Raw genomic sequence first — 22984 nt, 5'->3', positions numbered from 1 at the left:
TATTTGCCTCTGCTTCCTCTGCTTCCACAGCTACAAAATGGGAATATCAGCCCCCGATGCTCATAACACTCTTAGGACAGGGATTGTGTCCATTCTTCCTCTGGGACAATACTTTCTCACCCTAGGCAGGGCATTCCTTTGACTTTTCAGAAGGCTCCTTGGCAAACAAGGTCAAGCTGAGGCCTGGGACAGATCCATTCCACAACAGCCCAATGAATTTCTGGAGGGGGTTTCCTCCTCCATGGTCCCCATTATGCCTAGATGAGAACCTCCCCCCCAATCTGCTTCCCAGAAAAAGACAATAGAAAATGTCTTTGCTCCCACGTTAGCTTGGCTGGGGAGAAAAAAAAAGTCAATTGGAAGAACCCAGGGCTTTGGAGAGTCATCAGAGCTGTGAGTGATGAGTTCTACATATCTCTAAGCTGAGCTCATGTTTCTGGACCACATATTTTTCAGTTAAAAAACCCATCATTTTCCTCAACTGGGCTTTGCCCTTCATGCCATCCCTCTTCTTCCTGTACAAAGGAAGAGCTGGTCCTCTCAAAGAATCTCATGAGTTTGATTCAATTCTATTCAGTTTATTGAATAGTTTCTCCATATATCCACCTGTGCTTGAGTCTGAGTGTGCACAGGAAAAGCCATCCTTGCCCACAAGGGGCTTCCTTTCTGCTGGATAAATGGGCCTATGTCTAGAAAGGCAGGCTGCTGAGTCTAAAGAAGGCTGGCTTCTGAGTCCTGAGACCTTAGTTAGAAAACCAGTTCTGCCCTGAAACTGCCTGTGTGACCATGGCTGAGTCACTAAATTCTTTAGCCTTCACTTTTCTAGCTGTAAGACAGTTGGCATGGGAGAAGGAAGGGACTTGGACCTCAGAACCTCTCTAGACCCAGAATGCTATGATCACTAGCTACTTGAGGACAAGGGAAGGTCCCTGGGACCTTTACTCAGTGCACTCCCCCTTGGGGGGGAAAGGTACCAAAGTCATCCAGCTTAGGCCTCACTGACAGAAATCAGTATCCAAGGGCAGAACTTTTACTAGGAAAGAGAATGTTGGCAATGGGGCTAAAGTATAGTACCTAGGGACTGCAAGAAGGGACATATTCCTTTTTTAAATTAAATTTTATTTCTTCTGTCAGGAGACCGTATGCTCAGAAGGTTTAAGCACACATACTTTTAATGTCTGAAAAAACAAAATCTCTGTCTTCTTTGAGTTTATGCCAATAAACATTTATTAAAGTCAATTTTATGCACAGACCTCTGGTGGGTGGGAGGATATAAGGACAGAGTGGGCCCAGTCATAATCTCAAGGATCTGATTACACTGGGGGCTAGATACAGACCAAGTCTGACAGGAGGGAGAATGAGATGAGAGTCCAGGACTGCACTGGGACATGGCAAGGCAGCTCCTTGGTGGGGTGACAGCTGAGTGATTTTTGTAATTTGTGTCATATAGCTCAACAAGGGCAGTGACATGTAGCACTAGGGGTGTTGGTGCTCCTTTATAATTTGCCAATGGTGCCCACAAGTCTTAGATTGCCCATCCTTATGGCTCAGCACTGCCATCCTTAGCTCTCTGGCAGGAGCTTTGATGCTATAGCATAATGGCAACTTATGCTTGGAGCAAATTAGGAAGACATGTAAAATTCTATGGTTTCTTGGAGTCTACCAGGACCAGGAGGTCCATCCTTCTTGCTACAAAGGCAGATTCTCAGGACCTCTGGTAGGTGGAGGAGAGGAGGTGGGGCCTGCTTAGGTCTGGTGCAACACCAAGGTTGCTATGGGACAATATTCATAGTTCTCATGGACAAGGAAGCTTCTTCCCTCAACTTGCCCAGTCCTTAACCAATCCTTCTATTTCTCAAAACATACCAGTAAGTATCACCAGGAGAGCACTGAATATTAGAGACCATCCATTGGCTTTGTCTTTAGGACAGAAACATCCATCAATAAGCAATTATTAAGTACTTGTAACATGAAGGGAACAGTGCTAAGTATTGGAGAAACAAATAAAGGCAAAAGACAATTCTTGCTCTGAAGGAGCTCACAATCTAATTGGGGGGGGGACATGCAAACAAGTCTGTGGAGAAAAAATCTATGCTGAATAGATTGGAATAATCAACAGAAAGAAGGCCCGGCATTAAAGGGGATTGGGAAAGGCTTCTTGCACAAGATGAGATTTAAGCTGGGATTTGAATGAAGCCAGAAAAATCAGGATGAAAAAAGATGAAGAGAAAAAGATGGTTAGAAAGATAAGATATAGCATGATAAAGTAGACACAACATTGTCTGCTGGAGGGAGGCCTGGATCTGGAGCCTGCATACCTGAGTGTGAGTCCCACCTGCTTCCCTGGGTAACCTGGGGGAAAACCTCTCCTCTCTGTGGGATGCAGTTTCCCCCTCTGAAACAAGGGCTTTGAATTCAATGAGTGCAAACATCTCTTGGAGCTCCCAAGCTATGAATATGTCTGCTGGACTGGGCAGCATGGGAAATGGGGGACAGGGGAACAAAAAGGGAAGAAGGGAATGATAAAAGGGAGGGAGAAGGTAAAGTTAAAGGTAAAGGTAAAAAAAAGGAAGAAGGGAAAAGGAAAAGAAAAGAGAAAAGAGCTGATAGAAATAAGGAATGATGATCGAGAGGGAGCAAGAAGAAGCAAAACACTGGGGAAGAGGGCTAAGGGGAAAGGAAAGAGAAAAGGATAAATGGGGGGAAGACAACAGAGGTAAATGTAGAGTTAGTTAGTCATAACTGTAAATTTGAATGGGATGCTTCTTCTTTCTCATGGTTTTTCTCCCTTAGGTCTAATTCTTCTTTCACAACATGAATAATGGGGAAATATGCTAAACATGAGTGTCCATGTCCAATTTTTAACAGATAACAGGTGGAGAGAAGCAAAGATGGTAGAAAAATGTGGAACTCATAAACTTGCAAATGAATACATGTTGAAAACCACCTTTGCATATAATTGGTAAAATTAAATTAAATTGAAAAATAAAGAAATCATGAAGGACAGGACTTCTGAAAAACCTGGAAAGACTTGCATGAACTGATGCTGAGTGAAGAGAGCAGACCCACAAGAGCATGGTGCATGCTAATTGCAATACTGGGTGAAAATCAACTAAGGTGGCCTTGTTCTCAGCAGTACAATAGTCAAAGACAATTCTAAAGAACTATGTGATAGAAAATATCATCCACATCCAGAGAAGGAACAGTGGAGTCTGAATGCAGACCAGAGCTTAGTATATTTCAATTTTTAAACTATGTTTTATGCATTATGATTTTCTTTTCTCTCTCTCTCTCTCTCTCTCTCTCTCTCTATCCTCTTTCTGACACAAATATTCCAGGATCCTTTGACACTAAGAGCACCTTCCCTTGGTTTCACTGCCTTGCTTATACTGATCCAGGCACTTTCCTTTTGCTTGTACAGTCACTGGACATAGAGCTCCCTCGCTTTCTTACCCAAGATCTTATCTGTCATCAAGTGCTCTTGTTCCTTTTCTAGAAATCTCATTTGGGCTTAGTCCTTCCGCTACAATTCATAAGGTTAAGTCATCTTCTGCCCAGGCTTGACAGGGAGGACTATGACAGGGTGGCTTCTCCTGAGCATGCAATTCTAAACTCCTGGGGGGCACGAACGATTTTGTTTTTCTGTTTCCTAATCCCCAAATAAAGGTCTTTACCTTGTAGATTTTTAATAAAAACTTATTGTTGAATCTAGTTCAACTCCCTTATTCTGCAGAAGGAGTAACTGAAACCCAGGGAAGACAAATCACTTGTCCAGGGTCACAAAGAAAGAGGCAGCAGATGGGAATGAAAGCTCAGAGACTCCTAGCTCCACACAGCTCTCTCCACTGCATCCCTGTTGCTTCCCATTTTCCTGATCAAAGGGGAGACTCATGCCTCTAACTCTGGGAGAGCCAAACTTCAGAGGATCAGTGAATGAAGAGGTTTGGGGGAGAATGATGTCATGAAACAGGTAGAAGCTCCTCCTGTTGGGTTATAAACGCCCTGAGAGCAGACACCACACTTGAATTCATTCTGCATCTCCAGCAGAACCTGGCACCATCTTTGTCTAGAAGAGAAGTTTAAGTAGTAATGGCTAAATAAATGAATAGCTAAGCCAAGCAAAGACTATGGAAAGATCCCTGAATGAGTTGGCATTCTGGCTCTGTCAATTATTGGCTCTGTGGTACTGGTCAGTCACTTGCCTCTCTGGGCCTCAGTTTCCTCATGAGTAAAATTAAAGACATTGAATTAGATGTTCTCTAAGGTCCCTCCCAGCTCAACACTCATGGTTTTAGTTCTCTAGGACTGAGTGACTACCTCACTTTTAGCTTCACTCCTAAAGGTTTCTGTTACTTCTACAAGAGAGGAGAATTGCCTGGATTACCCCTGTCTAAATGTTCTAGACTGTATGCAGGTCAACATTCCATCAACACAGATTCGTCAATTGTCTAGAGGGTATCTAGACCCAAGGAGGGAACTGACTTTGACAATGAGCCATAGATGTCCTGATCTCACTATGTTAGGTCATCAGACCCACAAGGGATAGCGAGAATGCTGTCGTTGCACATCCCCCTTCAATTTGATTAATCTTATGTTCAGGTCATGGTACCATTTTTGATGTCATGATTTTCTTTGATACTGAAAGACAGGTACTACTAACGAATTGACAGTCAGGATTTCAGTTTGGTTCATTGAATTCAAGGCTGAGTTCACTCCCCCAGTCCCATGATGCCTCAGTTCATTTCTCTCCTATTCTTCCCTTTAAGCAAACGTGCTTAGTTATTTGATCCTGGGTTATATTAACTTAACTCTCCGATCATGAGCTTTTGCAGGCCTCATATCTATTATGATTCAAGATAATCTGTGTTTTTTGACTGAATGATTGGTTGATTGAATGATTGATGACTGTCCACTAAGGAAGCAAAATGCCCTGAAGGTTCATGTGTTCAGTTGTTATCCAAAGCCCCAGAAAGAGAGGGTCATCTCCTCTCACTTCCTCATTTCCCCTTGACAAAGCACATCAGCATAAAAAGATTCCAAGTCACCAGGCTTTGCTAAGGCCCAGGTCAAGAGATGTTGCACAGTGATGGCACTGGGCAGTGATAGTAAGAGGGGCCCATCATCTAAATACTCCATGCAACTCTGTCAAGCAACAGCAAATTGTCTTCATATAATTCTAGCAGGCTACTCCTGGTGATGGGAACATAGCCCTATGCACACAGAATATTCAGTGGATCTCAAATTTTTAACACACACACACACACACACACACACACACACACAAGTTTTTCCCTAACCCTTTTAAATCAAATTTGAGTCATCATTATTTCAGAATATTTGAGTATAAAATGAATAAATGATAATCCAAGTTTGCAGAAATGATTAAAAAAGGAACCCTTTTGATTTCTGAGCAAAACTCTGGTATTTGTCTCCTATCTCCCAAGGAAGTCACTCCACCACACAAGCCTTATGCTTGGGAAAGAAAGCCTCTATTTGAATGGTTTTTGTTGGCATCAATCAAAAAGACAAAGGGGAGTGGAGGAGGAAACAACCTAGGGTGGGCCCTCAGACTGGTTTTCTGCTCCTTCTCTTAGGGTCTCTGGGGTCCATCCTGCACTGAGCATTTATTATGATGTACAAGACTCTGGGACAACTGCTGGAATATAGAAACAAAAAGGAAATAATTCTGAGCCTCAAGGAGTTTACAGCATTTTAGGATGAGAGAATAATGACAACACGATTAAGTAAATACAAAACCATTTCAATTCAGTGAAGAGGAAAGATGTGCAGAGCAGGAGGCCCATGAGCTGTGTATTATGAGAAGCAGGGTGTTCCAAGAGATTGAGGGAGAGAAAGGAGCCCCTTCCATATTTGAGCTCAGAGACTGTGCAGCTAGGTAGCCCATGGGGTTCTCAGTCCCCATCAGTGACGATTTGGGAAAACTTAGGCCTTAATCTAAAGGTTTAAGGCTTTATGGGGAAAATGCTCTCCTCATCTAGGTCAGTAGACACACAGTAAGAATGAAATCATGAAATAATATTGGATTGCATTGTTAACTTCTCTTTAGATTTGTTGCTACAACAACGGAAGGATAAAACATGAGATCCCAAAGCAAAGTAAGAATGGAGGCTTATGCCACAACCTCTTGCCACCCTGACTAGATTTTGTGGAGCTTACTTAACCAGACGACATTCAGGTGGCCAATGACCAAAGCAGATTGGATGCAGCAAAGCCTCCAACCATCATATCATTAAGATGTACAGTGTTTCAAGTACAAAGAGATCCTTAAAAATGTGGGTAAGGGGGCATTGATAGGGGCTGGCCTCAAGTCTTGGTATCCTGAGGCCCATAATCTCAGGATCTCATTTGGAGATTGCCTGAAATTGAGAAAATTGGACTTGGATTAAACTCTTTCTGAGTCTGCACAGATTTTCTACTGGTTAAAACAAACAAACAAAAATAATCTCAAACAGGCTGGGGCCTGTCTATGTGGGCCTAATTATCCATTCATGGAAAGAGTTCACCCAGATAAGGGCAAGAAGGAAGGGAGGATAGGGAGGGGGGGGAAAGTAAGAACAAATTTGTATTAGAAGCAATGGAAGTGAGTAAGCAAGGCCTGGCTGGTCATCTGCTCCTGGTTTGAGTTCACCTCCAGGCCTCATGTTGGGATGGGGAAGAGAATTTGGACATTGGCTTCCTGGAGCAGTCAAAGCCTGGTGCTTCGCATAAGGGAGGGGATGGCCAGGCAGGCTAAGGAGTCCTTTGGAGTGCTCTAGTATCTGTTTCCTATTATTCCAGCTTCTCCTTAAGTCCCTCCTTATCTGATCTCTCTAGCAGCTTTGTTTAGTTTATCACATCATTGAAAACTGAAGGGGAATTGAAGGAAATAAGTACTGCAGGCGCCATTCTTTTATTAATACTCAGATTCACTAATAATGTGTTTTTGTGTACTGCAGTTAACTATGGCTAATATTTCTAATATATTTCATATTATTATTATTATTAATATTATAGTTATCTAAGGCTAATGAAAAGGAAGAACAATTAGTAAATTCCTACTTTGAGCATTCTATAGTTCGAATAGTATAATATTCAGTGTTCATTTTTGTTTTTAGATTTTTGCTAGGCAGTGGGGTTACATGGCTTGCCCAAGACCACACAGCTAGGAAATTATTAAGTGTCTGAGGTCGAATTTGAACTCAGGTCCTCCTGACTCCAGGGCTGATGCTCTATTCACTGTGTCACCTAGCCACACCTCAATGCCCATTTTAATGACACTTTTTCCATGAAACCTTCTCACAACATGCTTGATGGAATTGATCTCTCCTCATAACACTTTATATTTGCCTTATGGCACAGTATGTTTATAGAATAATATATTTAAACCACAAGAGATACTATTGAAAAAGATTTATTTAAAATTATTGCTATGGTAATTTGCTCCTGTGTCTTATCTACCCTACTAGATTTTAAAGTTCCAGAAGAGACAGTGTCTTCTCCATTTTTCCATAACATCGGGCACAAGTCCCCAAACACAGTCTATTATAGAAATATATTTGCCGAAGGTATTCATTTGTCATTTGAAGAAAGGGCTTATGCTTCATTACAGGTGCCAACAAGTGAAACATGTTTCCTCATCCTGGGTTTCAGATGTGAAATGAAGATCTGGCCAGCCTGGAGGCAGGTGCCTCCCTAGGAGCATTGCATTTAAAACACAAAATTAGACTTGACAGAAAAAGTGTAAACAGGACCCTAAGTCAGAATTTCCTAATTGTTTTTTCCTCCTTCTGACATTAACCAGACTTAGGTCTTTAATCAAGATAATTTAAAAAAATATTTAATCAAGAAACTAAATTAAGATTCTTAATGGAGTGACTTGATTGATAGATCAAGGGAATGATGCAGACATGGACTATCGAGATTTCAGCAAGGGATCTGATGAAAATCCTTCATGATATCAGAAACAGCTGATTTGGTGGTTAGAGCATCAAACATCTCTTGAGACACTAACTAAACGTGCAACCCTGGGCAAATTATTTCCCTCAGTTTCCACATCTGCAAAATGGGGAGAACAAAAGTACCAATCTTACAAATTGTCAACTGAAATGGCATAAGCTAGGTAAAGTGTTTTGCAAATTTAAACTGCTATGTAAATGCTACCTAATTCAACTTAATAACAGTGTTTTCTAAGATAATTTGAGGAAACATGGGCTGTTTAGTTCAATTTAAGAAATGTTGGTGGGGCATTTACAATAAGCAAACTGGCTTTGGTAGAAACAGAAACAAATAAGATCCAGTCTATAAGGGACAGTATCGTAACTGAATAGTTCCAGCCCAATAGTGTTGATTCATCAGACAATGTCCACTGGGAAGGGCCATCTCTGTTCCTTAAGTTAAAACAGTTGGTTTAAGTCAAGGCAGGGACCTGTCCTTGGTCCTGATGTGTTAATCTAATGAGCATCCCTGGGCTTCTGGTGAGGACTAAATGGATTTGAATCATGCCTCAGACATTTAGTAGGTGTGTGGCTCTAGACAAGTCACTTGACTTCTCTTATCCCATTTGCTCATCTATAAAATTGGGATAACTACTTCCCAGGACGAGTATCAGGATCGAGTGAGAGAAAGTAATTTGCTCTGCAAACCTTAAAGCACAATATAAATGTCAGTTATTTGCATTAATAGTATGACAGAAAACACTACATTCCATTTCTCACATGCTACAGAAACAGGCAGGATATCAAGAACAAAGTGGACAAGGGAATGTGGATTCAGAGAGATCTTGGCAGGCTGAAGCACAGGGTTAGAACTGACAAGATGGAATTGAACAGGACTGGGTAGAGTTGTGAAGTTTGGGTATTTAAAGAATAAGCTGCATAAATACAGGCTTGGCAACACCTGAGTAGACAGAAGTTCAAAGAAAAAAGGACTAGGAGATGGGGGGGGGTCGAATTGATAGAAAACTCTACGTGACTGACTGGGCTTAAGTTGCTGCCAAAGTCAGGGAGTGCAATGTTAGAATTACAAAGGTATAGTGAGCTAAGTGGATTGGAGAGAGTCCTGGGTCTCATAACCCAGGTCAGAGCACTTGTGAACCACTGTGTTCTGTTTCATGCATGACACTTCAAGAAAGACACTGCCCAACATGACACAGTCATGGGATTTGAAAGTTGGAAGGATCTCAGAGACTGTTACATGAAAGGAATTCCCACTATGTCCCATAAAGCCAATGCTTGAAAACTTTCAAGGAGAGGGAGCCCTGTATATGGAGGGAACCCTGAGGAAGGAGTCCATTTTAATGGAATGAAGGAGAACTGGAGTACATGAAGAGTGCTGAAAGAGCAGGGTTTGGAAAGAAGCCCTGGGGGAGGGGAGAGAGGAAAGTTCTCTTTGATTATTTTAAATTAGAACCCAGGATTCTCCTAGGAGACAGGATGAGGATCAGTATGTGAAAGGACATTTGCAATAATGGAATGGATTGCCTTTTGAGGTAATGAACTCCCCATTACTGGAAGTATTCAAGCAAAGTTGAGGTGATCAGGTGGCCAGAAATGTTACGAAGCCTTGTAGGTTTTGTTTTTGTTTTTGTTTTAACTTTTTGTCCAATGGGGAGAGGGAGAGAAAGAAATTGAAAATATTGAGTAACTGAAAAAATAAATTAAAAAAGGAATTCTTATATTGTATGGTGGGTTGGGAAGATGATTTTTCTGTTTCCTTCCATCTTTATAATTGTTCAATCCTCACTCTTATCCCCAAAACACATATCATCTGTATTTTGAGGGTTACAGTAAGGAAACCACTGAATTATAAGTCTGCATGATTAAGAAACTATAGAATAGTGAGGCAAGTGGTCATCAGAAAAAAACCATTATTCTCAAGGTCATTATCACTGTGCCATATCTGAGGGATCTTGCTTAGTCTGGTTAAGTTTAGTAAGGCACAAAAAGAGTCATCAAGTTCAATGCTTTTGTATGGAGAAAGGAAACTGAGGCAGAGAGGATAATTTGAAGGAATTCATTTGTCCCCGGTCACACAAGTATTAAGAAATAGAGCTAATACGTGAGCCCAGTTTTCCATTTTCACATTCAGTGATTTTTTTTCCTTAGTATCACAGCGAGGCTGCCCATGCCCATGCCAATTATTTACATTTTTTATGTGTCCACAATTATTCATGGACTGAAGGAGAGAATGCTCACATAAATGAGTTCATAGACCCAATGAGAGTATAAAAATTCATATACAGTCCCTGCTGCCAGCCAGGTATCATAGAAACAGAGGAGGCAAAAATGGCAGAGGCCACAGAGATTATCTGATATCAGCTCTCATTTTAGAGTGGAGGACAGAGTTGTTGAGGAGTGAAGGGGGTTCTCCAGGGCAGCACGGGCACCAAGGGGAAAGAGTTGGCTCTTGGACTCGGGGCCAACCCAGTCCAAATCCAGTAATATTTCTGCTACATCATATGGCCTTCTAAGGAAGTTGGAGAAGTCCCCCTACTGGGGTTGGTCAATCTGTCAATAATTACAATCTAGTGGAGCAGAAAATAGTGAATGTTCACATGGAGGTAGAGACCAGATCTTAACCATTCTATTCACAAGACACAGCTGGAGAAATGTTTATACGATATTTAGTCTCTTAGGGACATAGCAAGGAAATAGATTTCAAAAGGTTTTGCAAAAAATAATAAAAAAGAAACCTACTTCTTTGAAGGTGAATTCCTTTTTTTTTTAAGGGATCGAACTATCTTTTGAGAAAACATTTAATCCAAAGGGGAAAAAAGTTCAACTTGCCTTTTACCACCCGGCCAGTAGTGACTATCTCTGACAGTAATTGCAGGGAAAACACACTTAGCGAAATTAATGCATAAAGTAGAAGAAAACAAAAAACTACAGAAGTCACCAAGGCCCTCCCGTAGCTTCCCTGATGACAACCACATGAAAATAATCAAGGAGCAAGAATCAGTTTTTGAGCCACCAAAACAAAGTTAAGCCCAAGTACTCTGAATATGGGGGGAAAAAACCTTCCTTTAGAGGTAGGCATTCTTCAGATAAAAGAGAGTTCACAGTTGGAGAAAAACAGCATGAGGGCCAAATCTTTAGTTTCAAAATGGGAGCCTGCAAAAAAAATCCAGGTCTTATTGTTAAGTCAAATTTCAGGGATGGCTACTGAGGAGAGCTATATAATACAAACTTTAAAAATCACTGTGTTTCATTGTGCCAGGATACTAACTTGAGCACATCAAATGCACAAAAGGCCAAACTGGGTTAGAACCAAGGGCTTCTCTGGCCCAGGGCTTGGTCTTTGGTAGGCTTGCCGGGAAATGTTGCCTGGGGTGGGGGTGGTCACAATATTCTCTAAGCACGTCTAGCTTTCTTTTTGAAATCTCTCTTCAGACCGATCATCCATGAATTCATCCCAACTGTTCATGAAATGATATATTTTTAGGGGCAGCCAACTCTTACAGCAATAATCTTCCCTAAAAAGACCAGTCCTTTGTGTTTGCCCTAAATTGCCTCCTTCTGCTTCCTGGGATGACCCCTAGTGCTGGTGTCCAGAGGACTGATTGGATGAAATCATGACATTGTGTGAGTTTTGATTATAATCCTTAAATCTTTGAATTTCCTCATCATAGAGTCACAGAGGAGTTTCTATCTCCTCCCTTCTAAACAGTGAGACCAGGAGCAACCTCAATGGGGGAAGTGAAAAAGGAGAGCCTACAGCACATAAATGACTGGGATCTTTCTTCCAAATGCTTTAACAAAGCACAGGGAGTTCTGGCTATCACCCTCTGTTGAGGAGGGTCCAATAATAGCATTCATCAACTTAAAACTACTCCCTTGCACTGCAATTATATACAGGAAAAAGTCTCCCTACCATTCTTTCCTCCACCCACCTTCAAATTCCAAAACCAGTCCAGTCCAGCCAGACCATCCATGGGTAGGATTTTAGAATCTCATTGGACCAAAACGAGTCAAGAGGAAATCATCCAACAGGTATTCCAGTTTCAGACAATGGTTTCTCAGGAATAGGATCTACGGAGTTGTGTTTCACCATCCCCCAACTGTGTCACAGTTCAATGTGTCTCACTGTTCACCAAAAAGCGCTATCAACAGACCCCTTCCTTTTGGTGTTTAACATATACCACCTCATAAATTAGTTTGTCACTAGAATGAACTACAGTCAACTGTGGTCGAAGGACCTGTATGCATATCTCACATTTTTCATATAACTATAGACTTAGGAATTACATAAAGTCCATCATTGGTGACCCAGAAGAAGTCCCTTAGAAAACTTACTTAGGCAAGGACTGCCCCAATCCAGCTAAGGCCCAACTATTCTTGGAATTACTTTGTCAAGTATCTTTCTAGAAAAACACAAAATGGTCCCATGGTTTTCTCATCAATGTTAAAGCAGACACCCAAGTGCATTCTATTTCTCTAGACATACAATGAAACTTCAGACCATAGTCAATGTTTCCCAAGTCCAGATTAGATTTAGCTTTCTTTCCACAAGCAGAGGATGATGCCTTATCTCAACATGGAGATTTCCCCAACAAATATATCCTTTAAATGGCATGTCAAATGTCCAGACAGCTGCCAGCCCTCGATTTCTCCAATGGACTTTTACATAAGCTAGTCCCTAAAACTGAACTGAGTTGTCACCTCCCTCCATACTATATTCATGAATTTTCACATGTAATAAAAGGCAACTTGACTCAATAACTTCCTCCAGAGGCTACCAGCTCACAGGCACAAAAGCACACACACACACACACACACACACACACACACACACACACACTCACACACAAACGCACATATGCCAGGAAGCGGGGCTGACATCATTCTTGCATCCTACAGAAAATGATTCAACTCCATTTCACTGCATTTCCATGCGGATTAAAATCTATTTAAAACATGAAGCAACAGCAAATCAAATCTTTCTTTACTCTGGTTAAAGTTCAAACACTGAAGGCTGGACAAGAGTCCCAAGTGGTTCATGCTTCCAGCTATGGACTTTGGTTATCAATGAATCACTGAACTATAACTTCCAATAATTACATGAAACATATATTCAAGATGGAATCCAGACATTTTCAAAGAAAAAATAATCTCTCAGAATGAACAATATTAACAAACTGACATCCCCCTAAGTCCACCATGGTTTCCTCCACCATGCTAGTTCTCTTCAGAGATACTCTCCCAATCCAGTGTCCATCTGAAATGAAAGGTTCTCATCAACACTCAGAACTGTCTAAACCCTGAACTGACAACATAAAGCAAAATGAGGGGACATTTGAAGTCAGAAATAATGGTGGTGACATATTATTAGGGCAAGCTGGCTGTTTACAACCTCGCAAAGAACTTTCTCATTTTCATAGACCCAGGTGGCCTCCCCTCTCTGCTTTAGATCCACGAGCTCTCTTCTTTGTAGAGGGGGAAGGCAGTAAGATCATCTGCAGCAATGACATTCATACTTCATAATTGATGAGAATCATATCATCATATATATGATGACATGACCAGTACAATTATTTACTATTGTGGGGAGAGTATTGCACAAAGATATCCTTCTCACTTGCCTCTTCTAGGACCCTGACACCCCCAAGTGCTGCTTGTTAGGAAACAGGACTATTGGTGATACCATGCTCCCTTTAGGGAAGTTTTCAGTTTATTGAAACTTATTCCAATTCCAGAGGACAGGACCAAATACGACTTTAGGAAGAAAAGCCAGTAGACAAAATAAAGACATTTTCAGCCATTCTCAATGAATGGCTTGAGATTTCCAGGCACTTCTGGATTAACTCATGCACCACCATGAATAAGAGGACTTAATATTCCCCCTTTGACTTCCCATAGCGGATGGTATGGGACCTACTATAGCTACCTTGTATGTCTGATGCTATCTGCGTGCAAGGAATTTCTTGAAGGTATTTCCCCATAAAATGCCTTGATAACGCTAAGTATTTCAGAATGTTCCTTTTCATTCAACAAGTCTTCTCTTGCCCTGCCATCATTTCTTCCCCCACCCCCATCATATTATAGTCAATCTAACTCAACTTTAACAAAAAAAATCTCTTTTTCTCAAGTGTCATCTCACCCAACACCAATAAAAGCCACTTCACTTTTTCCTAGAACAGTAAGGAAAGGCACAGCCTTATCTCGATCTCCAATCAAAGTTTCTCTAGCCCAAGGCAGCTTAGAACATTTCCCTGAGCTCTCAAAAAAGGTATTCCAACTCTCTTTCTGGAATACTACTGCATCTGTCCCAATTCATTGAGGATATTAAGATCTGACATTTGTACCAAATAGCAGCAAACTACTTTCCATTTTGCAAGTGATCACCAAAGCCAAAAAGTGAAACCAAATTACACAAAGGCAAGAAAATCAGTCACATGCAACCGAGAAAACCAAAGTTGGTGGTGTTAGCCACATCATTGGGCACCAACCACATCTAGACTCACATCACTGAATGACTTCCTCCCCCATCATAAAAGCCAAGACAACCTCTAGAAAAAAAAAAAAAACATAGACTATGTCTACGTGTCCTACCTCAATGAGGAAGTCTCCAGTTCTCAAGCCTGCCTGCCATGCTACTCCTCCTTCATCCACGGACTCCAGATATTGCAAGGCAGGGAATGCTGGCGTTGGGGTAAACTCTTCAATTGGAGTATCAGCTTGAAGGACAGAAAATACATGCCTCAGTGAAACTTGGGGAAACATTTTCTGTGGACCCAGATCCTCTGCACCACCTTGACGCATTCTGTGAGAAAGGGTCCATCTTGGCTTCTCATTGGCCAAAGGAAGGCCTAGCATCCCCCCCGCCCAGGCCAAGAGGGAGGGGAGGCTGTGAACTCTCAGGCCAAAGATGAAAGAGACTTCTAGAGTCCCTCTGCCTCCCCCATATCCATCTGTTAGAAACAGTGTGCAATGGGCCCTTGTAATACATATCTACAAGCCTGTCATATTCTTTGGAAGCATCCGTGACTAAACAATTTCTGTTCTAAAAATGGAAGAGTTTCTCCTCTGGTATTCAGGACTATCAAAACACCACACCAAATCAAATCACGTGTGTGATTTTTAGCTACAGAGACGTAGCTAAACCTAAAACGGTTTACCCATGCCAAGAGCAAAATGGTGCTGGTCCTGTGGGGCCTCAGGGAGTTCAAGATGTTGTGGCTTCCAACTCAGGGAGTATAAGGCCTCAAAGAACTGGAAACCCTGCTGTCTAGGAAGCAGAGGCATATCTATGGGACCCCCCTCCCCCACCAAGTAAGGTGTGTAGGTCTGTAAATTAACTCAGGATTTGAGAGCGACTTCCATGGGTATTGTGGGTCTGTGGGCTGACAAATCAACTATCAACAGATTGAAAGGGGATAGCACTATACTCTCTCTCTTTCTCTCTCTCTCTCATACACACTCACTCTCTCTCTCTCTCTTTCTCTCTCTGTCTCTCTCTGTCTCTCTCTCTCTCTCTCTCTCTCTCTCTCTCTCTCTCTCTCTCTCTCTGAGTTTCTTGACTGACCTCTGAGAAAAGTTAGACAGGGAATACAAATGGAAGGAAGGCTCATAATGAACCTGAGGCAGCAAGCCCAGTGCTAATAATGCCTGTATGGGCTATACCTATCCACATGTGCGGCCTTAGTCAAATCCATTTTGCTGTGTTGGGCTTTCCAAGGAAAGTCCACAAGTTCAGCCAAGATGGAATGGCTAGAAGGGAGCTTCTGAGCAGCTGCCCTGACACGTACCCGGAGAAGGCTGAAGCTGCAGGGGCCCACTTTCTCCCTCCCGGTAGCATGCCCCCCCCCCCAGCATCCCAACGTGAGGCTGGGGGCTTCTTACGTGAGGCTGGGGGCTTCTACGGGGCTGAGAACAGCGGCTAGGTTAACACAAGCCAGCAGCCTGGCTAGCCTCAGTCACAGGCAGAGCACGGATTCTCCCCTCTGCTTTAAAGGAGGGAGGGGAGACGGCTGCCCCATGCAAAGCCTTCTTGTGCAGAGAAAAACCGGGAGCACAAAGTCCCCCAGTCAGGGCCTCCCCCCTCCAAAAGAGCCTAGGACGAGTGTGTGGCAGCCTCGGAGCAGTTGTCTAGCAACCGAGTGGCTCAGAAGGAGCCCTTCTCCATTCAGGTCTGGCCCGTGTCTTGGCGCAGGCGGCGGGCACGCATAGAGCCCACACCAAGCCCACGTGGGCACGGCCCAGGCCCCCAGGTGAGCTTACCTTTAGCCCCTCGCAGCACAAAGCCAAAGCCTTCATTGTCTTTCTTCTGCAGGACCACCGTCTTCTCTTCGATGATGCAGTCGCTGTAGAGAGAATTGCGAGGATAGCGCCCATTATTATAGCCCACCATCATCACGGCCGCGGCCGCTGCTCCGGCCGCCGGGTTCGTCGTCATTGCCCCCTCCTGGTCACGGCAGCCCGAAGGGGCCCAGAAGCATGGGGAGAAGCTGAGCGGCAGAGGCCGGTGGCGGGGGGCTGCCAGGGAAGGAGGGCATGCCCCGGGGGGGCTCAAGGGAGAGCAGCCGGGGCAGCTCGGGGGCCCAGCGCGGGGGGCTGCATGCCCGGGGAGGCGATCATGTCAGCCGGGGGGCTGGGGGCGCTGCCTCGCACTGGCCGCCAAGGCAACGAAGGGGGCTGGCACAGCCTCCTCATTCCCATGCCCCTCTGGTGTGGCCCAGCCCGCTGCCTCTTCCGGAGGAACCCGCGGGCGGCCCGGCCGGAGCCCCAGAAGGCGGCATCTTCCCGAGCTGGCAGAGCTGCTCTGCCCCCTGCATCCGCCGGCTGAAGGCACAGGCAGCCGCGTCCCGAGCCCCCTCTCAATGCAACCGCATGCTGGCTGCTGCAACAAGAGCCCCCCTCCCACCCCCGATCAGCTGACGAGCCGACAATGGGCACGGCGGGCAGCTGCCTTGGCGTCATCCGCCACAAACCTCCCCAGCACCGAGAATCTGCATAATCGAAATAGTAACGGGCAGGAGCATCAGTCAAACAGCAGGGGAGAGGCCGGGGCTCCCCCACCCCGGGCAGCCAGCCTCCAGCCGGCTCCTGCCTGGGTGAAGGGAAAGCCAGGCAGCCAGGGAGAAGGAAGGAGAAGAGGAGAGACACCCCCAAAGACCATGGAAGGGCTGGGAAGCTCGGCTCCCCTCCCCCCATGATAAGAGGCTGCAGGGAAGGGGGAGGCACTAGTGACCCCTTCTTCCCCAAGGAAAATGCCTCACCTGCTTAGCCTCAGTTCATCTGAGTTATTTTGTTAAACTCTCTCTCTCTGGTTGTGTGTGCGCTCTCTGTCTCTGTGTGACACACACACACACACACACACCCCTTCAGTTCTAGTCTTTCAGGAGCTTTGACTTGGGGAAAACGAGCATCTGGCCACAAAACGGCTCGGATAATAGTATTCTCCAGAGAACTGAGAAGTTGAGGCCAGGGGTAGCTCATCATGGACTGGTCAGGCAGGAGTCTGGCGGAAGCGCGATGCTCTGATCCATGGCCAATGGGAGCAAGGGGGGCCGTGAATGATTCCGCAATCCACAATGACCAGGGATCTTGGGGGCAGAGGGAGGATGCTCTCGCCCGCCTCCCATCCTCTCTTTGGTGAGTGAGAGTCAGCTTCCAAAGGGGCCAGGGAGGCAGTGAGGATATTGTGCGTGAAGTTTGACTAAGAAAAGAAGGGCAGCCCTGGGGGTTTGCATGGGTGGGATTGGCCTGCAAGTCTGATGACATTAAACCAGCCCTTCTCTGTATGGATTCCTGCAATAGAATAGACAACCTGTATGTATGAGAGGCAGGATTTGAACTCAAGTCTTTTTGACTCAAGTACTCTAGGGAGGCAATTTCAGGGTGACAGGAAAATACAGAATTTATAAAGTTTGTGAAAGGGGCACTTGGCCATACAGTGGATAGAGCCCTGGCCCAGGAGTCGGAAGGACCTGAGCTCAAATCCAGCCTCAAATACTTAATACTTGCTTAGCTGTGTGACCTTGGCCAAGTCGCTTAACCCCATTGCCTTGCAAAAAACAACAAGGAAAAGCTCGTGAAAGAAATGCAATTTCTCTGGGCTATGAGTTCCATCACTTAAGGAAAGGAAATAGTACTTTCAGTTTGTCAAATGATAAGAGGAGAAAGGAAATCTTGCACAGAGGACAATGTCCTTCAAGCCGAATGTCCAGGTACTTCGATGACTCCGACTGACTCTACTGTATTTCTTGGCTGGTGCTCCAGAGTAATTCCTCCCCTGAGCCCTGCTCTTTCCCAAAACAAACTAAGAAAGGCAGAAGTCAGTTTTGCAACCAGATGGTTTGGAGAAGGCCTTGGTGACAAAGTCACCTAGGAAGGGTCAGTCAGATGGCTTAGCCTTCACTGCCTTCAGAGCTTGAAGATTATCTGGTTCAGTCCCCTCATCACACACCCTCCTGGAGTCAGGAAACCTGGACCTGAAATCCAGTTCTCATCCTCATTCACTATGGAACCTCATAAATCAGTTTACCTCTTCATGCCACAATTTCCTAGGGAACATTACTAGTCCAATCCACATCCGAAAAAGGAATCCTCTCTAAAGTGCAGTCAAACACATTCCCACTATACTCTAATATGGGAGATAAGATATACACATAAATAAAATACATTAGGCTATAATTAGCACAAAAAGAATATAATCAGCACATGAATGGGGAATAAAGTGTTATGAGATCACACAAGGGAGAAATTGTTTCCATTTTTTCCCCCCTGGGAATCAGGGAGGGGAAAGTTTCACAGAAGGCTTCATATGGAGAAGGTGTCATTTGAGCTAGCATCCGAGAGATGGTTAGAATATCAAGGGACAGAGACTGTGTGGGGAGGACTACAGGAGGGGACAAGCCAATTTATGGGGATGTGAGCAAGATATGGAGCCCATCAAGAGCTTTGAAAACATTAACACACTAAATTACACCATAGGAAATGCAGGTGCTATTGGTAGTGGAGATCGTGATGGTGATGCTTGGGGTTGGGGTTGGTATGCTTCTTCATTTTTATAGATGAGGGAACTCAAGTCTAAGGAGGCTACTTCATTTGTCCACCAGAAGCAGGATCCCCAAGCCTATGCCCTCTGTCATCTGAGCCAGTCCTTCTTAGATGTTGTCTTTGAGCTTTCTAATTTTGGGTGGCCTCCTCATTCTCTAAATTCTCACTTCTTTACTATGCTATTTTCTTGATTCTTCTGTTTCTCTGCCATTGTATCCTTTAGTTCCCCACTCACCTGTGACCTCCAAATGTAGACATCTCCTTCCCTGATGGCCATCGTCATTCCCATGGTCTCAACTATCATCTCGATTTTTAAGATGTCTTGTCTGAAGAGTCAGTCCTGTCTTGCCCCACAGTTCCCAAATTCAAGTCCAATGTTTCCTTAGCTCCTTGATAGTTAGCCTCCAGGTGTTCCCCCTCAGACCAGCTACTCTGTTGACTCCCCTACATTCAGAAATGTATATACCTCAAAAATGTCTAATAGCTGGCCTCAAGCGACAACCCTCTGCTCTTCCAACTTCCTTACCCCACATCCAATCAGAAACCAAGTGCTGTTGACTCTTTTTTCCATCTGAGTCCAATGCAATAGTAGTTTTCCAATTTGTTTTCCCACATCTCATCTCTATTCCCTCCTACTCAGCCTCCTGACCAATGCAAACAATAGATATCATGGCTAATCTTGAAATAGTTCTCTGCTCAAAAGCTTCCAATGGCTCCCTATTGGCTACAGAAAAAAGCCAAGATAGCTTCTTCCAGTGATCATGATATTTCATGATATGATTGAAATCTACTGGGTTTCCCCAAAACAGAATGTAAGCTTATGAAGGTGCTTGTTGATTGAAAAAAAAAGGAAATAGTGATTTTTTTATTTAAAAAAAAAACCTGGGTTCAAATCCTGATCTTGGCAAGGTTTGACTTTTCTGGTCAATTCTTTGGGCCTCAGTTTCCTCATCTATGAAAGGAGGGGGCAGAACAAAATGATCTCTGTAGTCCCTTCTGGATCTATGATTGCACCTTTCCTATCATATCTCCTAATAAGCTATCTGCCACTAAAGCATGTTTGTACAAGACAGTAAAAATGTCATGTCTCTGAGGATCCAGGTTCTAGTCTTGCCACTGAGGCTTACTGCCTTTGTAGTCTGGGAAATGCTAACATGAGGGAGTTGGACTGGATGCTATTTAAGGCCCGCCATTTTTAGCTCTCATTTTAGGGTCCCAAGTTTCCTGACCTATGATCTCCTCTCTCTCCATGGGGCATTTGAGAGCCCATATTCCATTCTCCTACTCTGGGTCTTTGCTTACACTATGTCCTCTGCAAGGGAATGAAAGACAATCTATGTGGACATATTTTCAAACTATTGTGAGATTCAAGGGAATGCGGAAAAAGGCCGGACAACTGATGAGTGGCTGTTGGGCTACAGATTTGTCCATGAATACCTGCAGGATGTTAGAAGGGATGGTGTTGATTCCCTGAATGGGTAGCAATTTTAGAATGCTTAGAGTGGGAAGCAAAGTAAATCAAGTCCCCACAGTCCTTGATTCTTGAGGTCCTGAGTCTATTTCTATCATTAAATACAGGTGAGCAAGAACTTTCTCAACCTGGGACAGATTTGTTCCTTGTTGTCCCAAGAGTCCACACTGAGCTTGGTGTGTAGACCCAGGCCCAGTCTAGAAAGCATTTGCTCCCCTGGTTGGGGGACAGGGCTCTTCTGGCACATCAGGGAGGAGGGAGGAGGGAGAGGGAGAGAGTGAATCAGATGCTCATTTCCAATTTGATTTTTCTACTAGTTTTATAAACCTGAAAATCAAAAAGCAAAACTTCTCAATGCAAAGGTTGATGAAATGAGACATAGCTGTGTAGTCCTTTTCTTACTGTTTGATGAAAGGCTTGAGGATCAGAGACCTTTGAGCCCTAGTCACATGAGCAACCATCCTCAATAAATGGCTGCAGAGAGGGAGAATCCAGGCTGGCTCTGGAGGAGGCCCAGGACTTCTGCACTTTTCTAGCATGATGAGTGTGGGTACATTTGCACACTTCTCTAGCATGGTGAGTGTGAAAGTGCATGTGTATCTGGCAAATCCTTCTTCTCTTCTTAAATTCCCAGCTGCCCTTGTTCATCCACACCCCAGAATGGGAGAAGCTTTGAGGTAGGGCTAATGTCCAAGGTCATTAAATGCTCATTCAATTAACTGTTTATTCAGAGAAGTGAAGCTCAGAGAGGCCAAGGAGATGCAGTCAATGACATCTCCAGTCCAGAACCCTAGGACAGATGCTACATACTCTGGTCATGGATAGTTCACTGGACTTGGAACATGAAGACCTGGATTCAGATCTAACCTGACACTTACTAGCAACTCAATTAATTCTCCTGTAAAATGGGGATAATAATTCCAAAGTCCGTATCTCATAGGGTGTCTAGAAGTCTCAAATTCAGTAATGTCTGTAGAGTGCTTTCCAAAGTGATCAGTAAATGGCAGGTTTGTTTTTATTGTTCCTTCTCTTGGTGTGTGTGGGGGGGTCTTGGTGGTGATGGTATTTTGTACCTGCTACTTCCTTGAGGACCCTCCTTCTACTGCTGGTGGTCAGTCCATTTCTCTCTCAGATCTGGGCTTAGGGAAATCTCTGGATCCCTAAGGAGCCCAGGGTCTAAGCTAAGGTCATTTACCAGAAGGCAGAAGTAGAACACAGAATCAGATCTTCCAGACTCCCTGGCTGGCCCTTGATGGGCTATGCCATTGCCACTCTTCAGGAGGCATTAATAAAGTATACCCTTCTGAAGGACAGAGGCCTGCATCCCTAGCATTTCAGTGAATCCCTGGGCACCTGGGCACACTTCTTCCTGTGAAAGCCAGCTGGGGCGGGGAGTGAGTTAAGTCTTTCTTTGTCTCAAGCAAATCTGGATAGTAAGTCAAAGATGGCTCATCCAGGTGTTTGGAGGGGAAAGTTGCTTATCTTTTCTATACCTGTTAATATTGTGAGTAACACAATAAATGACCTGTGGGCATCACTGGGCCCTTGTTTGCATGAGGAGAATCAAGTAAATCCAGTGACTGGTTATTCTCACATGTTTCTTGACTAAGGGGGAGAAGCATCATCACTGTCTTATCCTGCCCTGGGGATCCTGTACCAACACTTGAGAAGCAATGTAGGAAATGTCATCTTGAACATGGGAGTCAGCAAGCCCTAGGTCTGAATTCCATCTCAGACACTTACTACTGTGTGATTAAGGGCAAATCACCCCAATTCACTGGGTCTAAGTTCTCTCCTTCACAAATGAGGGGTGTTAGAGTATCTTCTAGAATTCTCTGACTCTAGTTGAAATTCTTGAGTCTAGAGATTGGAGAGAAAATTAAGGAGCACTAGTCAGCTGAGTTCTGCTCCTTAAGACCACAGATGTGTATCTTGGCACAGGTTGAGTTAAGATACCTGCCCAAGATTTCTTCCCCCCCCACCACCACACACAATTCCTTGAACTAAGGGCTGGAGGCTGCTTTCTCCACTCCAGTCCAGTGTGGGCTGCTGCCTACCCTCCAAAAGATGTGGCAAGGACCTGGAGGCTGGCTGGTACCCATCCTGCCAGCTGGTGTTTAGGATTTATCAGTCACTGAACAAGTTCCTCTGGCAGAGTCTCCTGATCTTGGAGGAGGCAAAAATAGAGGGCCACAGGAAATCAGACCGCCCCTGGCAGGGAAAGGATGGCCCCCAAGGTGGGGCTGGCTTCTCCATTGCTCATGGAAGGGACAGACTATGGCATTTCAACTTGTACCAGGAGGCCAGAGCAGATGGCAACAACCAAAGATGGAGGAGTCTCTGTGGAGATGGTGACCCTGGCATCTGACACATTGAGGTTTTTTCCCTTCTTCTAAATTGAACAAAAGTCCCAGCAGCTAAACAAAGTCGAATTGCATCTTGGGGATCATTCAAAATCCACTTGGGATCTGAGTGCTTGACCCAACATGGGGACTGATGCGTAACGTTAACAGATCTG

General features: G+C 44.2%; 1 protein-coding gene across 8 annotated transcripts in view; it reads right to left on the bottom strand.

Annotated features, from left to right (window-relative positions):
- The window catches only part of SHANK2 (SH3 and multiple ankyrin repeat domains 2), a 675055-nt gene that overhangs the window by 230880 nt on the left and 421191 nt on the right, over positions 1–22984 (bottom strand). For all 8 annotated transcript variants that reach the window (XM_074230853.1, XM_074230850.1, XM_074230845.1 and 5 more), the window contains 2 exons: positions 16215–16297; positions 14547–14671 (listed from right to left, as the gene is read on the bottom strand). In XM_074230853.1, coding sequence (XP_074086954.1) covers positions 14547–14671; positions 16215–16297 — 208 coding nt within the window. The remainder of the gene's footprint in view (positions 1–14546; positions 14672–16214; positions 16298–22984) is intronic.

Source organism: Macrotis lagotis, chromosome 3 (assembly GCF_037893015.1).
Source record: "Macrotis lagotis isolate mMagLag1 chromosome 3, bilby.v1.9.chrom.fasta, whole genome shotgun sequence".
Lineage (NCBI taxonomy): Eukaryota > Metazoa > Chordata > Mammalia > Peramelemorphia > Peramelidae > Macrotis > Macrotis lagotis.
This window is presented reverse-complemented; position numbering and strand designations above follow the sequence as displayed.